General features: G+C 39.1%; 1 protein-coding gene across 1 annotated transcript in view; it reads left to right on the top strand.

Annotated features, from left to right (window-relative positions):
* The window catches only part of CNTN1 (contactin 1), a 238,637-nt gene that overhangs the window by 117,792 nt on the left and 104,746 nt on the right, over window positions 1-16,099 (top strand). The window contains exons 9-13 of the mRNA XM_067564200.1: window positions 808-932; window positions 3,738-3,855; window positions 7,813-7,963; window positions 11,416-11,543; window positions 14,730-14,905. Coding sequence (XP_067420301.1) covers window positions 808-932; window positions 3,738-3,855; window positions 7,813-7,963; window positions 11,416-11,543; window positions 14,730-14,905 — 698 coding nt within the window. The remainder of the gene's footprint in view (window positions 1-807; window positions 933-3,737; window positions 3,856-7,812; window positions 7,964-11,415; window positions 11,544-14,729; window positions 14,906-16,099) is intronic.

Genomic DNA, 16,099 nt, shown 5'->3' with positions numbered 1-16,099 from the left:
GAAAGGGGTGTAGAGGGAGAAAATGGGGGAACTAAAAACAAAATCTTTATTCTTGAAGTTTGCTGGGACAGGGGACACATACCTGTTGGGCTTCCCTTTGCTACTCAGGTAAGATTTTAAAACCGCATCTGCAGTTTTGTAAGTTCAGGGTAAGAAAAGTAATGTTATTATACACTGCAAAAGGATTGAAGGATATTGTACATTTCTTTAGAAGTGTATATTATTGTTATTTGTATTACTACGGAACCTAGAAGCCCTAGTCATCAGCCAGGACCCCATTGTGCTAAACAGAACAAAGAGACGGTTTCTATCCCAAAGAGATAATAATCTAAATATAAGACATGAGACGACAAATCCAGTACAGACAGAAAACAATGTACAATACATTACCATACAATAAAAAAATTTCAAATACTAGGAACATTGAGACAAATATTGGTCAGCATGATAGGCAGTAGTATCAGCACACCAGCAGCCTAACCATTGCCAAGTTTTTATAGGAATTGATGTAATAGATAATTGGGAACAAAGGGGAAAAAGTAACCTTGGTGAACTGTTAAGAACTATTGCAGTGGATCTATAATCCTGGTTCAGTGGAACTGCTCACATGTATCTATAGAATAGATTCTTAAAGAAAGAGCCCTAACACATCAGGATACTTTGCATCATGCTAGGAAATGTGTTGTTGTCTTATTGCAGTTGCACAATGCAAATTGACTTTTGAGACTCAGTGTTACTGTTGAATAATAATGCTTGTTAAATTTATATTTAATATTTACGAGGCATTCTGTTTTCTTTGTTTTTCAGCATATCCAGAATGGGTAGAACATATCAATGACACAGAGAGAGACATAGGCAGTGATCTATATTGGCCTTGTGTAGCCGCAGGCAAGCCTACTCCAACAATCAGGTGGTTGAAAAATGGAGTATCGGTTGGTATATCTCTATGTATTTTGCTGTATTCATTGTTCATGTAGACGCTGAAAATGATTTTTAAAGTATACATTATTTAACAGTTAGAAGCCCTGTGAATTATAATTATATAAACCTTTGATATTTCAGACTGCATTAGGATCAAAATGTATTTTTAGACCCTATTTATATTTCAGTCTGCTCTTTGGTTGTGAAATATATTTTCTCAGAACGTTTAATATTCAGTACAGATAATCTGCTTTTTAGTAGGATACGTTTGGGATATAGATATCTCTTTTTTTACTGGGAACCTTTACAATAAATGCTTTGTTGTCTCTAAGTAAAAATGTCCCTTCCCTCTCCCAAAAAAATTCCCTTTTACCACATTAAATGTGAATGTGTCTCAAAAGATACATGGGAAAGACCAAACCAATGGAGGGATGTAGGAAATGTTTAAAAATAAGATTGCTATTCTCATTATATTACATATAACTTTTTCATGTTTTTTATGTCACAGAATACTGCAAATTTCTTTTCTTTTTTTTTTTTTAGTGGGCGTGAAATGTAAAATAAAAGAATCACCAAATAGTGGAGACCTAATTTTCTATCAGCTTTCTGATTGTTATCTTTTTTGGAGGAGTTCTTTCTGAATCTTAAATACATATTAATTTTCACTTCATCACTCTCAACGATAGCTTTAATAGCCATTGATAGGGCTTCTCATTTTAGGTTTTAACTGACAACACTGACATAGCACCTCCTATAGAAAAAAAAAAAGAAATCAGTGTTTATTCAATAAACACTGGAGAAACACTGGAAATGGTTACTTGTATCTAAGGATTTGTCTACATGAAGCAGTAATGTGGATTACAAGGGTGTGATTTCTAAAGTGTGTTATGCATTAATTGGTCCATGTAGACCCTGCTGGTGCACATTGAAGTTTCCCTAGTACTCTTTCACATAGTGCCGTTTGAAATAGTACTAAGTTAAAGTAGGGAACATTACAAAGGGGTTACTCATTTCAGTAAATACAAAGAGAAAGCCCTGAAACCCCCCCCCTTTTTTTAGACATCTATATAGAACTAAAAAATGCTACAAATATAAACCCCAAAAAATGAAAAATTAAATTAATAAACCCCGAAAAACAGAAGCCCTTGCGTTGTTTATGTTGGGCTCACAGTATTATGTGCTCTGCTGCTGCTGTCAAACAGACCAGAAAAGAAGAGGGTTCACAAGACAACTAACACTCTGTGCTGTATTTCCAGAGCTGTGATGGCAGTGAAACTGGTAAACAATCAAAGAAAACAATAGAGCAGAGCTATTTTGGCTGTGTGCTTTGAGAAAAATAAAGGAGAGGGAAGAAAAGGGGAGCAGGGATATCAGTGTCTGCCATATGGAAAAGGATTAAACCAAACCAAAACAATGCTGTTTTCTAGTTTTCTGTGGCTATTACAAACAAGTGATTTAACAAACAAAATTACTTGACTGTCGCTTTTAACTGAGCATTCACTGACAAAAATCTACATATTGAATTGCAGAAAATACCATGTAGTTCTCAGATGCCACACAAATACACTGTGTGTTAGAATTAAAATATTATTTCTGATAGAAAAGAACAAAAATAATCTCATTTTTTGTTTCTAAAGAAAATGGGTTTTTTTATACTAGATGTTTCACTTGGTTGACACAAAGAGACAAATCCCTTTAGAAAAGCTGATTGAAATATTTTTTATTAAAACAACACAGTACAGAGAATTCAGAGTAGTAGTATTTCTTTAATCTTCAACTATCCCAGACACTGCAATTGACCCTTAAACAAGGTCTAAAGCTGCTCAGCCTGTTTTCTGCAAGAACATAGTTTATTAACATTTTTTTAAATGATTATCTACTGAAGTTCACAAAAGGTCTTATCATGTTTCTGTTTGGGGTTTTATTTTTCCCAAGTTATATCCATGTTTTTACCATGTTATTGGTTAGTAGAAGCAAGACACTCAAAGGGGCCCCCACCAATTCTCATTGACTTCATTAGAAGGTAGATCAAGTCTTAATGCAAATCCTTATATTATCATAAAAGCAGGTACTACAATACACTGTAAATGTTATCTTGCTGTTTGTTGAAATAAAGCACATTGGCTTGGGCCATTGGCTTAGTGGGTATTTTGTGTGCTAAGCATGTGGAAAAAAAGGTTTGGTTCCCAGTTCTCCAGCTGTCTTATCACTGGATCTGCAGTGCTAGGATTGTTATAGAGGCATCGCACACTGGTGTACACAGTCACTTAACTGTGGGCTTGTTTTTACTTACCTCAGAGATTTGGCGGCAGTCTACTGGAGTTACGCAAGCTATGCAAAAAACTTGCATAACTCTTGTTGACTTCTCTGTTTCTATTCTGTGCACCGTCTTCACTGCACTATGCCGACGGGAACCATGTTCCAGTTGATGCAGTGCTACACCACTTGAGAAGGTGGTCTTAATACATCAATTTCTGGATCAACTGAGCAGGTCTTCACTGACCACTCAGTCGATCCAGAGAAGTCGATCTGACGGCAGCGAATTTGCCGCCGTCAGTGAAGACATAGCCTATGATTCATCCAGCAAGTAATGAGCAGAATGGAGTCTTTTCATTCAAAAAGATGGTGCCTGCAACACAACATGAAGATTGGAATGTAAAGTAGGGAGAAATAAAGGATCTTCAGTGCTTTAAAAGAATATGAAAGACTCACCCCAAACACTAACACCAAAATAAGAAAATCAAAGAAGTGTGGAAGGGTAGAAATCCTAGCAATTGTGTATTGAATGTGATATTATTATTGTTCTGTTTTTTTAGTTCCGGAGAGGTGAATTAAGAATACAAGGCTTGACTGTTGATGATGCCGGCATGTATCAATGTTTAGCAGAAAATATACATGGAATTATATATGCAAATGCTGAGCTGAAGATTGTGGGTCAGTGAGATATTTTGCTTTTCTTTCAACTTGTAGAACACTTTCAGAGTGGAACAAAATGGTAGTCATATTTAAAAGCACCAATTTTTATATAAAATATGGGGATCCTGGCACCACATTCTTATTCTGTTTAATAACTGCATTGCCCTATTCTTATTGAAAAGAGCTGAAACAATACTTTAACACTGGAAATATTAAAAATCTCTAATGGGATACTGCTAAGAGGCTGAGGAACCAAATGTTACCACCTTTAATTTTGTCATTACTTTGTAAGAAATGTACACTAGATTTTCACCTCCTCATGTTGACATCCTACTGTAAATCAAACTGCAACTGCTGTCACATCAATGGTTTGCAGTGCTTGTGACTTCTGCCCCTGCTCGCCTTACCTACTCCATTGGGCATCCCCTTCTTTCTCCAGAACCTGTTCAATCAATCCATGTGCAACTTCTAATTGACTGCTGATGCTCCTGCTTACCCAGTCTTGCCCTCACAGCCTTTCAGGAGCTATTGTTCTAGCCCCTCCTCTTTACCCTAGTCTAGAGGCTAGATGACTTTTAGAGGTTTCAATGTGTAACTGCCTCCAAAAGCTCACTTACGCTGTTCTGTAGCTCAAGCAGTCGACACTCAGATTGTTAGATCCAGAGGTCCCAGGTTCAGCTGCTGTGGATGATCTCTCCATTGACATAATTATACTGCTCGATGCCCTAGCCAGCTTACATGACTCTCTCAGGGATTTCCCCAGCCCAGTTGCTTTATGACCTTCCTATCTCACATCTACCTCCAGCCCATGCCTACTTCTACACCTCCCAGCCCCCAATTTCTGTCTCCCCTTTTGTCTACCTCTGTCCCACAGCTACAGTTCCCATGGTGCATAAGTAGCTCTGCCTTGTTACTTCTCAGCTCATACAGCCCTTTGGTTTCCCTCCCCTCCTCCAACTCTTCACCACTCCTAGTGCCACTCTTGAGTTCCTCAGTCCACTACTCAGGAACACATCCTCCTTCACTACTCAACCAAAACTTCCATTAAGTCCCCTCATTCCTTGACCAGCTGTCACCTCATTACTAGCCACCCACCACCCACCCAGATCATTCAGAAACACACACTGATGACTGAGAAGGTTAAATATCTCTTTGCTTGTTTTGAGATGGCTGTATTGATAAGATGCAGACTAAACCAAAGTTTGGTAATTTTGCCTGGACAGCTGCATTTAGCTAACAGACTTGTTTCCCTGAGCTGTGCCCATTTTTGGTGACACCATAAACAGTGTTGTCGCACAGACCGAAGTCAACAAAACAGAGATGTGTTGTCTTATGATCAGTTACAAAAAGAGGAAAACTTAACGGGCCAATGTCTGACCCCAGATATGTCTGAGAGGTTGTCACTGAAGACATGGAGCTGCTTGTGCACATCTGAGAGCAGAATTTTACCAAGCAAGTGGCCAAATGGAAAAAACAAAAACAGCAAAGTAGATGAGTGTATGGGAACATGTCTCTTTCCTTTAGGGCTGTTTAAAAAAACTGAGAATAGAAAACAAATATTAAATTATTTTAAAAAATTCTTGTGACCATTGAGGAAGCCGAATTTTTAAAAATGCTGTTTTTATCACTCTTAATTATTCAAGGCCTCTTCCAAAGCCCACTGAGATCCACAAGAGTCTTTCTATTGGTTTTAGTTTGGGCTGTAGAACAGATACATAATACAGCCGAACCAGCTCAGATGAAATTTGAGAAATCAACAGATAAGAATTTCAGGAATGACACAACATATAAATACATCATTAATGTAGCTAATTTGTCAGAGCTTCCACTATTGCAGAGCCAAATTTCTGCATCTATGCCAACCTGCAGAGTGGTAGTTGTGGAGTCCAATTCCTTAGTTCTTCATAAAGTCATAGAGTTTAAGGCCAGAAGGGACAACCAGATCATATAGGTTGACCTCCTGTACATCACAGGCCACCAAAACCACCCAGCACCTGGACATTAAACTCAACAGGGTGGGGTAAAACTTTATTCCAGCAGATGCAGATTGGATTTAGATCCACATATTTATAGCCATGCAGGGCTCTTACCCATACAGTGTCCTATCTCCAGGTAAGGTCATCCTCAATGCTTCAGAGGAAAGAAATTTTTAAAGCAGAATACATTGAGGGAGAGGGAAATCTTTTCCTGACCCCTGCTGATGGCCAGCTGAAACCCTGAAGCATGAGCTTTTAGGAAAATAAGTAATACACCAGAAGTGAGCCCCACCCTCTACCACCACAAATAACCTCGTCTGTAACAGGGTTCGCTCACCATTGGGGCATCTTCTTGTGGACAATTATCTCCATTCAGGTCTGACACCTCTCTTCCCATGGTTGCTCACACTATGTCCCCTCTCGCTCTCCGGGATTCGCAGTGCTCCCTCTTCACGACAGCCCTCCAGCTAGATCACTATATGAGTCTCTCCTTTCAGGGTATCAAAGTCCCACTGGATCAGCCATCCACATGCCATTTCAGACAGCCTTCCAGTCCACAGCCATGTCCTGTGACACTTTCCCAGTGGCTTGTCACACTCCTAAATTTGTCTGGTTCTCTCTTTAAGCTAATGAAGTTGCTTGCCCTACACAACTGTTGAGAGGCTGTTCCAGAATCTCACCCATCCCCCTAGCCTCCCTGATAGTTAGGAACCTTCTTCTAATTTTCAGCCTGAAATTGTTCATGGCCAGTTTATATCCATTTGTTCATGTGCCAACATTGTCCTTTAACTTAAATAGCTCTTCACCCACCCTGTTATTTATCCCCCTAATGTATTTATAGAGAGCATTTATTTATCCCCCTAATATATTTATAGAGAGCTCTATATCCCCTCTCAGCAGCCTTCTTGCTAGACTAAACAATCCAAGATCTTCTAGTCTCCCTTTGTTCTCCAATCATCCTAGTGTCCCTTTGCACCTGTTCCAGTTCTGAACTTGTTCCAGTTTAAATTAACCTTTCTTGACCATGGGTGACTAGAATTGTACATCGTATTCCAAATAGGGTCTTACCAGTGCCTTGCACAAAGGTATTAATATTTCTCTCTCTCTACTGGAAATGCCTCATATAATACATCCTGGAATCACATTTGCCTTTTTTGCAGCCGCATCACATTGGTGGTTTATAGTCATCCCGTTATTGATCCATCATACCCAGGTCTCTCTCCTCCTCTGTCACTTCCATCTGATAAGCCTCCAGTTTGTAGCAGAGATTCTTAGTATTATACCCTAAGTGCATGACCTTGCACCATGTACTACTGAATTTCATCCCATTTCAGTCATGCCAATGTTCAAGGTCATTCAGATCTTCCTGTATAATGTCCCAATCCTCCTCTGTGTTGATGATGCCTCCCAACTTTGTATCATCTTCAAATTTCATTAGCATTACATTTTGTGCCAGGTCATTAATAAAAATACTGAATAAGATTGATCCCAAGACCAATCCTTTTGGAACTCCACTAGTAACTTCCTTCCAGTTCCATAGTTTGCTTTTCAGCACAACCTGTTGCCTTCTCCCTTTTAGCCAGTTCCTTATCCACCTTATAATCCTTGTACTGATCCCTGTCTTCCCTAATTTAACTAATTATTTCCTATGTGGTACCATGTCAAATGCTTTCCTGAAATCCAAATATTAAAAAATCAGTTATTTACTCAAAGAAAGAAATCAGATTAGTCTGGCATGATCTTACCTTTGGTAAACCCATGTTGCATTACATCTCCTTTTTACCTCCATGAGTTTAATCTTTCCTTCACAATTTGTTCTTAAGTCTTGATTAGATTAACAGGTCTGTAATTGTCCAGACCACTCTTTTCTGCTTTTTAGATTCTAGATATGTATGCTTCAATACACCCTGGATTATCTTTAATGTCCTAAAACAAACTGTATTACATACGCTATCAAAAGATATGACAACCGTGTCCATATGTTGATTTTTCTCTTCAGCTTCACCTCCTAATTTTGAACTGAACCCAATGAAGAAGAAGTTCTTGGCTGCTAAAGGAGGCCGTGTAATAATGGAATGCAAGCCCAAAGCTGCTCCTAAACCAAAATTCTCTTGGAGCAAAGGAACAGAACTGCTCATAAATGGGAGCCGGTCAGTATTGGTTCCAGAGAGCATGATGGGGTCTTAGAATAGTTTTATGATGCCTCTATATTCAGCTGAAATAGGAATTTAATTAGAGTGCAAATTTTTCTATAGATTTTTATTGATAGATTATTAAATTATTGATGCAAAGTTGAAGCAAAGAACCATTCTTAATTAAATTCTTTATTTTTATTCTTAATGAAAAGTTCAAAACATTAATTCTCATCTTGCCTATGTATCTTCCATGTAAATTTGCAGTTCAGTTAGTATATTTACTAAGTATTAGCCACGAGATATTGGGTCTAGGTTTGGCAGGGCAGTGCTTTAATCTTTATTTAACTTTCACTTGTCCATTTATTACCATGACCCTGCTTGCTGTTCTTCTCCAGTGTTGAAATACAGATGTAATTCATGAAGGAGAAAGAAAAGTTACTTACCAGTAACTGCAGTTCTCTGAGGGTACATCTACACTGCATACCATTGGTAGCAGTTTGTAGTGTATGTGTAGCTACATGCCGCAGTCAAAGCAGCTTGCGTTCATACTATGGTGTGTAGCTACATTGTGGTGTGAAGCTACATGCCACATTGAAAGACACTGGTGCAGAGAGGCAGAAGGGAAAGGCTCCAGTGTTTCTCCACTACCTCTCCCTGCCAGAGCCTTTCCCCATTGGCAAAGTCTTTCATTGTGGAGAGGAAAGGTTCCAGCAGCTTCTCACAGCTGGAGCCTTTTCCTGGTGCACTCAGTGAAGAGTCCTGTTCTGTTCATTCCCTCTGAAACATCTGGCACTGGACACTCTTGGGAGAGAGTGTACTGGGCTAGATGGACCGTTGGTCTGACCCAGTATGGCATTCTTATGTTCTTATGTACCCTGAGCGTATATCCTCTGCAGATGGACAGTGACCCTTCCTTCTCCCCACTCTGAAGCAGTGAGACAATGGGGTAAATCTGGATTCAGGGCCTCTTATATTCTCGGGTTTTAAAATCAAGTTAACTACAAGTTCCCTGTGCTGATTATATTGCCACTATGGTTCAGTGATTTGAAAGCATGATGCACAGCTCCATTGCTGTGAAACAGCAGAGGCAATATAACTGGAGAATGCCAATTATATGTTAATAGTCTCATGGTAATTTATAAAAGTTTCCTGCATTTTTAATTTGATATAGTATACATATTCATTGACAAAGGTATATAGTTTTTTTCAGAAAATCTTTACTTACACAAGATGTAATTAAAAATTGACTTAATGCTTAATGTAATGTTCCTCCACTTTATTTAATTGAAATATATACACCACTGTGTTCTTCAGTTCCCTGTTTTTGCCATAGCTGTCTAGCCTACCTCCAGCTCATCCTTTGCCAAAACAAATCAGTGTAGTGGCTTAGCTGGTGTAAAGGTGGCTTATTTTTAAACATCCTGTGCACTACAGAAGTCACCTTTTAAATTCTATATTTAAATGAGATTCAGAGCTTTAAACCCAATACTCAGATAAACTCCCCTCAAAGTAACTAATTTAAAATATCACAGTTAGTCTAAAGGGGTAATCAGTTTTCAACACTAATTTACAACTATTTAAAACACCGAATTTAGCAAGTTTAAAAATTTAAAATTTAAAAATCTGGAGCTGATTCTTAACTATGTTTTCCCACAGTACACAGGTATCTGCCCCATGGATTGAAGTTAATTAATGTTAAATTATCAGGGGATTTCTATGGGATTTCTAAAGAAAATTCTCAGAAACATTGAAAGCATTCATTATAGCAAAAAAGAGTCAATTCAGAATGTGCATAAGGAATCAATTTTGAGGAGCAGTTAGTAAATTCCACCAGGATCTAAAATGATGTCCTCCATTGTTAGTTCATGTCTATTGGTGGAGAAAACAACGGTTTTGTTTACATATTAGGTTTTTTGGCAAGGGGTATTGCCCTCCATTAAATTCATATCATTATGCCAACACTTGCGTCCAGTCAACTTGCACTGCAGCAAAACACCAGTGGCTGGCCCATGTCAGCTGACTCAGGCTGCAGGGCTACAAAATTGCAGTGTAGATATCTGAGTACTGGCTGCAGCCTGGACTCTGGGACCAGACGTCTACACTGTAATTTTATAGCCTTGCAATCTAAGCCCCATGAGCCTGAGTCAACTGATACGAGCCAGCAGTGCGTGTTTTATTGCAGTATAGACATAGTAGTCATATCCCATTCTATACATGAGGTCACGTCATCAACAACATCCTGGAGTAAATTTAGTGGAGACCACTTGGCATGATCTGAGCTGCTATCCCACATACAGTCAATACATTGCTCATTCAAGCCTCTAAGAGCAACATAGAAGCTCAAAGATAGGCTTCTGTAACTGTGAAGGGAACATTTTGTCTTCTGAAATAGAATTCATCTCCATAGGTGGCAAGCTGCTGACGCTCCTTAGCAAGTACTGATTGTATTGAATTATCCTGCCTTAAATCCCTGTTTAAAATCTACCTCTGCCATGATGCTTATGAATCACTACCACATGGATTTGGTTAGGCTGGTGACTGCCTGTGGCTCCTGATTTATGCAAATATAACTGTCTCCACCTGCCCCAACTCAGCCCCATTTGTTTTTTTAATTCTTCTGTCTTGTCAGATTGTGAGCTGTGTTCCAAACTCCTTTGTTTCATTCACTTGTGCAATGCCTGGTACAGTGGGGCCTTGATCCCTGACTGAGGCCTGTAGGTGTTAGCTACATTTTTGTTGTGGTTGTTTCTACAGCATAGATATATTTAATAATTTATTTACAAACTAATTCTAATTATTTTATCCAGTTGCTAAAATATGATAGTGCTTTAAGAGAGAGAGACTATATAGTCAGTGGTATATGGTTTTTAAAAAGGAGATTTGGGGGTGAAAGGGGTTGGAATGTGCCAGAGATTTCTTGGATTTGTGCACTATTTTTTCACCACAGGTGATGTAAGTTCAAATCCTAACTCGTGCTCAGTGAAATTTAGACCTGTGGTCTCATCCCAGTCTATAGTGAGTATTTCTCCATACAGTTTGTACTGTTGGAAGACCCTGCTCAAATAAACCCGGGACTGAAATTATAGGGAGGGCTTAGGTCAAAATATCATTGGCAATGTTGATTGGAATAGCTTCCATAGCCCCTAGTTTCAGTCACTCTAATTAGGTTTGCATTTATTTGAATATTAAACTTAAAAAGCTAAAAGTTAAAATATTTCAGAGAACATAAATAAGTGGAAATAATCCCCCCAAAATTGTATGCTTTATTCCAGAGCCCATTAACCATGCCAAACGCTGTTTAAACTATCACAGGGTTCTGGAGCATTTATAAATGCAGTAGTTAGATATCAGACCCTTAATTAAGATCTATCTTTTGACTTATTGAGGGATTTCCACTGGAAACACTTGGTTCTTTCTGAGGCAAATAACTATTTTAAGTCACTGAATATTTTTCACACTTTCAATAGGATTTCTATTTGGGATGATGGTAGCTTGGAAATTGTTAATATCACAAAGCTGGATCAAGGCAGCTACACGTGTTTTGCAGAAAATAACCGAGGAAAAGCGAACAGTACCGGTACCCTGGAAATCACAGGTAAAGCTCCATTTTTGTTAATTCATTTCACATAATGTGCCTCAATTTAAAAGTATAAAGCTTTGCTTTGTAAGATTTCCCTTTATGATTTTCCATGCAAGCCATTTTATGTTATCTCTTTCCAACGGAATTGAATTGTATTGTCCATTAAGAGACAGATTATGACATTTGAGCCACCGCTCTAAATAGGGACAGCATGAAGCTGTGCCACTCCAAGAGGAATGAAGGAAAGAAAGCATCTAAGTCACACTCTTCCACCAGTGCTGTTCCTTCCACGGGAGAGACAATAACCTGATCCATCTGTTCAGATAGTACAGATGCCTCTCCCTCATGCACTAGTCCCACACTTCAGGCCAACACACAGAGAAATGGGCTCGTGACCATCCTCCTCCCTGCCCCTCCTTGGTTCCTCTCTGCCTCTTTTTCCGAGGCTGGGGAGTAGTGAGCAGTGCAATTAAATAAAACATGTACTTGAATTTGCCATGTGGGATCATGCATCCAAATAAACCCACCACTGTAACACGCTGCAGTTCTGGTATCAGATACTGATATATTTAATGACAGCTTTTACAGTCCTGTCAGATAACTAAATAGCTGTCTGCCAGGCATCTGGAAAACCACCTACATGTTAAATGTATCTGAAAAGAAAGCATTTCCTGCAGCCATACTATATGTGGCTGTCTTGTTCAACAGCCTAGTGCCACAAGATAAACTTAGCAACGTAAGAGTGAATCCATCAGAACATATGACAACATTTTTTTGTAACTACTTCCCAGGACCACATGTGGTGATTGTAAATATTGTAAAGAGTTTATTTTGAATCACAAGGTCTGTTTAACTAATATGGTTATTTATTTTTCTTTGAATTTTGTAGCTTTATTTTTTAATCATTACACTCACCATTCTTAGTTTCCTGGATATTTTTCTAAATAAATATTTATCCCCTTTAAAGTTATACTATACATTTTAGAAACACAAAAATTCATTGACTTAAAAAGTCTCCACAGTTAAACCATATATGTTTATAAACTAAACATAAACCATTTTTTTCGTACCTCAGGACTCTGACCTAGCTCATATGACTGAGCACATCCCTTGCATTGCAGCTTTAACCAACAAACACACTGGAAGGCTAGCTGACAGATTTCAAAACTTGGTACCTGTTGGACACATGAGAATTTCCACTAGCACTGTGTCCACACTGTGGGGTGTAGCTACACATGTCAGTGAAAGGCTGTGGCATTGGGGAGGCAATGCAGAAAGATTTTAGCAGCTCCCCACTGGCAGAGCCTTTCACTGTGGTGAGGAAAGGCTCTGGCAGGGGGCAGGCATCAGGGAAAGCTCCCACTGTTGGAGTTTTTCACAGTGGTAGGGAAGGGCTCCAGCAGTGGGAGCTGCCGGAGCCTTTCCCTGCTGCCTCCTGCCTGCCAGAGCCTTTCCCCACTACTGGAGTCTTTTCTTCCTGTGGCTGTGGAAAGTTCCAGCAGAGCCAGCGGGGAGGCACCAGGGTACTATACTGCTAAAAATAGCACTGTAGATGTGAGGCACAGCTTAGGCAAGTAGAGCACCGTTCCCAGTATGAACTTGTGTACATTTCCACATACTTCAGGCATCCTTTACTCACCTAAGTTATGCCTCATGGTCTACACTGCTATTTATACCAGTGCTGGGGGCCTACATGAGTATGTATGCTATCTGCCACTGAAAGAAGAGTGCAGTGTAGGCATAGCCTAGAATACCGCTAAGTTGATAAAAGACTTTACAATACTAAACAAAATCCAGCAACTGTTATAAAATCAGCTACCAAATGTATATACACAAGGCTAGACTACCATGACCTTCTGCAATGCTAAACTCTTTGCTATCTGAGCATTTGTCAGATAAATTAGATCAGTATAGCAAGATCCCTGAGGGGCTTCATGGAGTCGCCTACTCTTCTTCTTTTTCTGATTATAGTAAACTCTGCTTGAGATTATACATATTTTTCATGTTTTCTTCTACTCTTTTTCTATCCCTTTCCATCATAGCTATTTGCATAGTATGTTGTACATAATTAAATGTTATTTCTCAATAGACACATTAAAATCACCTTTCCAGGGTAGAGTAATAGAAATGAGAGCACTGATCAGAGCTCCCCATTCTTTAACGATGTACACAATTTTTTTTAAAAAGCCCAAATTGTTATGAACCAAAAATACATGATGGGTTATGCAAAATGGATCATCTGTCTTCTATACATGAAATAGTCTGTAACTAAAAATAACTCAACATAGATGATCATAAACATTATGATCAAGAGGTTAAAAATGTGTATAATTTGAGAATTACTCCTGGGGGAATTCTGTGCCAAAAAATTAACAATTCTGTGCACAATATTTTAAAATTCTGCAGCATTCTACCTATTTTATTTGTCAAAATAACACAATATAATCACTCCAGTTTCAATTATTTCGGTAATTTATTTCAAAATACCAGTCAACAAATATGTTAAGAATACAGACAACAACAAAAAGATTCCCCTGGGAATAGAGAATTAAAGAAACCCCTACGACAATCCAGTTCTAGTTGGGGGCGTGTTGGAGGCGGCTGTATGAGGTTCTCGGGGGCCAAACACCCACACGCTGCTCGACCCAGAGCCCAGCCATGGGGCACCCCACCGGCCCAGACACCCACACCCCCTCTCCCCAGAATCCAGCCACAGGGTGCCCCCTCTCCCAAACACCTGTGCCCCCCAGAGCCTTTACTCCCCCCAGCTTCTTTACTGTCCCTCCAGAGCATACAGAGCCTCCATCCCCACCAGGCTGGGCATTCCACTCACTACAAGCTGGATAGCTAGTCTCTGCAGAGTCCAACATCCCCTAACGGCCGCCACCAGCTCTGCAGCCCAATTCTGTAGGGAAAACATGAAATTCTGCACAGAACATTAATTCTGCGCAAATTGTGTAGAGGTGCAGAATTCTCCCTTTTGTAGAGAATAAGCAAATACAAGGCAAGGCATTTCTGTTGTAGGGGTGTTGTCACTTTCCTTAGGATAGCCCCCCTCTGTTAGTTTTCCCTTTTGAAATGTAGTTGCATAAATAACATGTAAATCAGTTTGTTCTTTTCATGTGTAATCAAACAGCTGGTTTTGCATCTGTATATGCACTTGTTTATTAGAATTTTCTATATTTTCTTTTAACTTCACAGAAGCTACAAAGATTACCTTGGCACCAACTAATGTTGATGTCACAGTTGGAGAGAATGCCACTATGCAGTGTATTGCGTCCTATGATACCACTTTAGACCTGACGTTCATTTGGTCTCTAAATGGCTACATGATAGATTTTGAGAAAGAGCATGATCATTATCAAAGGAATGTTATGGTAAGATTTTGCAGACCCTCATCTGATGTACTAATCTCCTGGTTTTCAGTATCATGAAACACATGGTGTTTTCTGTATATTCCGGTTTTTTCATTCATGCCCAGGAAAATGCATAAGGAATCACCTTTTTAAGGAGGCCTAAAATTATAAAAGAAGATCAAGGCCTCTGAATGTTATTTACAGTTCATTAGTTACTTCATAATGGAGAAATGAAGAGGTTGTTTGTAAAAGTTTGTACCTTTTTCTTTAGCAGTTCCCATTTTTCACAACAACAGCTTTTGGGGAATCCCCAGTCACCAAACTAGAGCTTGTTGAATTCTGATGAATAAATTGTCTGACAGATACCACTCTCTTTTTCTGTTTGTGAATTGGTCACAAACCCGTACTGACTTGTTTGAATGAATTGCAGCCAGTGTGCTGTGTCAAACAGATCACCTTGATTTTTCACTATTTGCTATTCATGCAGTATGAGTCTCAGGGGGCCAAATTGTGTGAATCCTACACTCCCCATAATAAGCAGTTATTTTCACAGGTGTTCCTCTTGACTTCAATAGGAGTACTTTTGTTAATAACTTTTTGCTAGAGTGAATAAGGGATTTGCAGTCTGGTCCATAGTGTTGTTTCTGCTCCCTAAATGGTTGATTGAAACATTTAAATTTAAAACAAAAAGAATAATAAATGATAGATAGTGAATATAGGAAGTGAATAAGTAGGCTGTCACCGGACATAGCACAAATGATCTTTAAAAGGGAAGGTATTTGTCTTCCGGAAGCTGGATGATAAGGGATGGATCACTCAATAATTGCCCTCTTCTGTTCATTCCCTGTAAGCATCTGGGACTGGCTATTTTTGGAAGACAGGATACTGGGATAGATGGACCATTAGTCTGACCTAATAAAGCTGTTCTTATATGTGTGTATTACTTATACTTGTCTGCTCTTCTAATGAGCATTTCCAGGGTCTGACACAGAATGGTGGGTAGGAGAAAAAATTCAATAAGCACTCAGTCCTAGGTTTTGTTTAAGGCTAAACAAGCTAATACAAAGTCACTCATTTTGGCACATGTAAAGAGGTATTCCAGATATTGTCAATGAGCATGCGGGGTTATCCCATTCCATCTGCTAGGACATGTCTCAGGCAGGCACAAAACTTTTGTCTTGGGCATAGATCTTTTCTGGTTCAGTGTGTCCCCTG

Source organism: Emydura macquarii, unplaced genomic scaffold (genome assembly GCF_026122565.2).
Source record: "Emydura macquarii macquarii isolate MOO-44397 ecotype Brisbane River unplaced genomic scaffold, CSIRO-AGI_Emac_v2 contig_2636, whole genome shotgun sequence".
Classification (NCBI taxonomy): Eukaryota; Metazoa; Chordata; order Testudines; family Chelidae; genus Emydura; species Emydura macquarii.
This window is presented reverse-complemented; position numbering and strand designations above follow the sequence as displayed.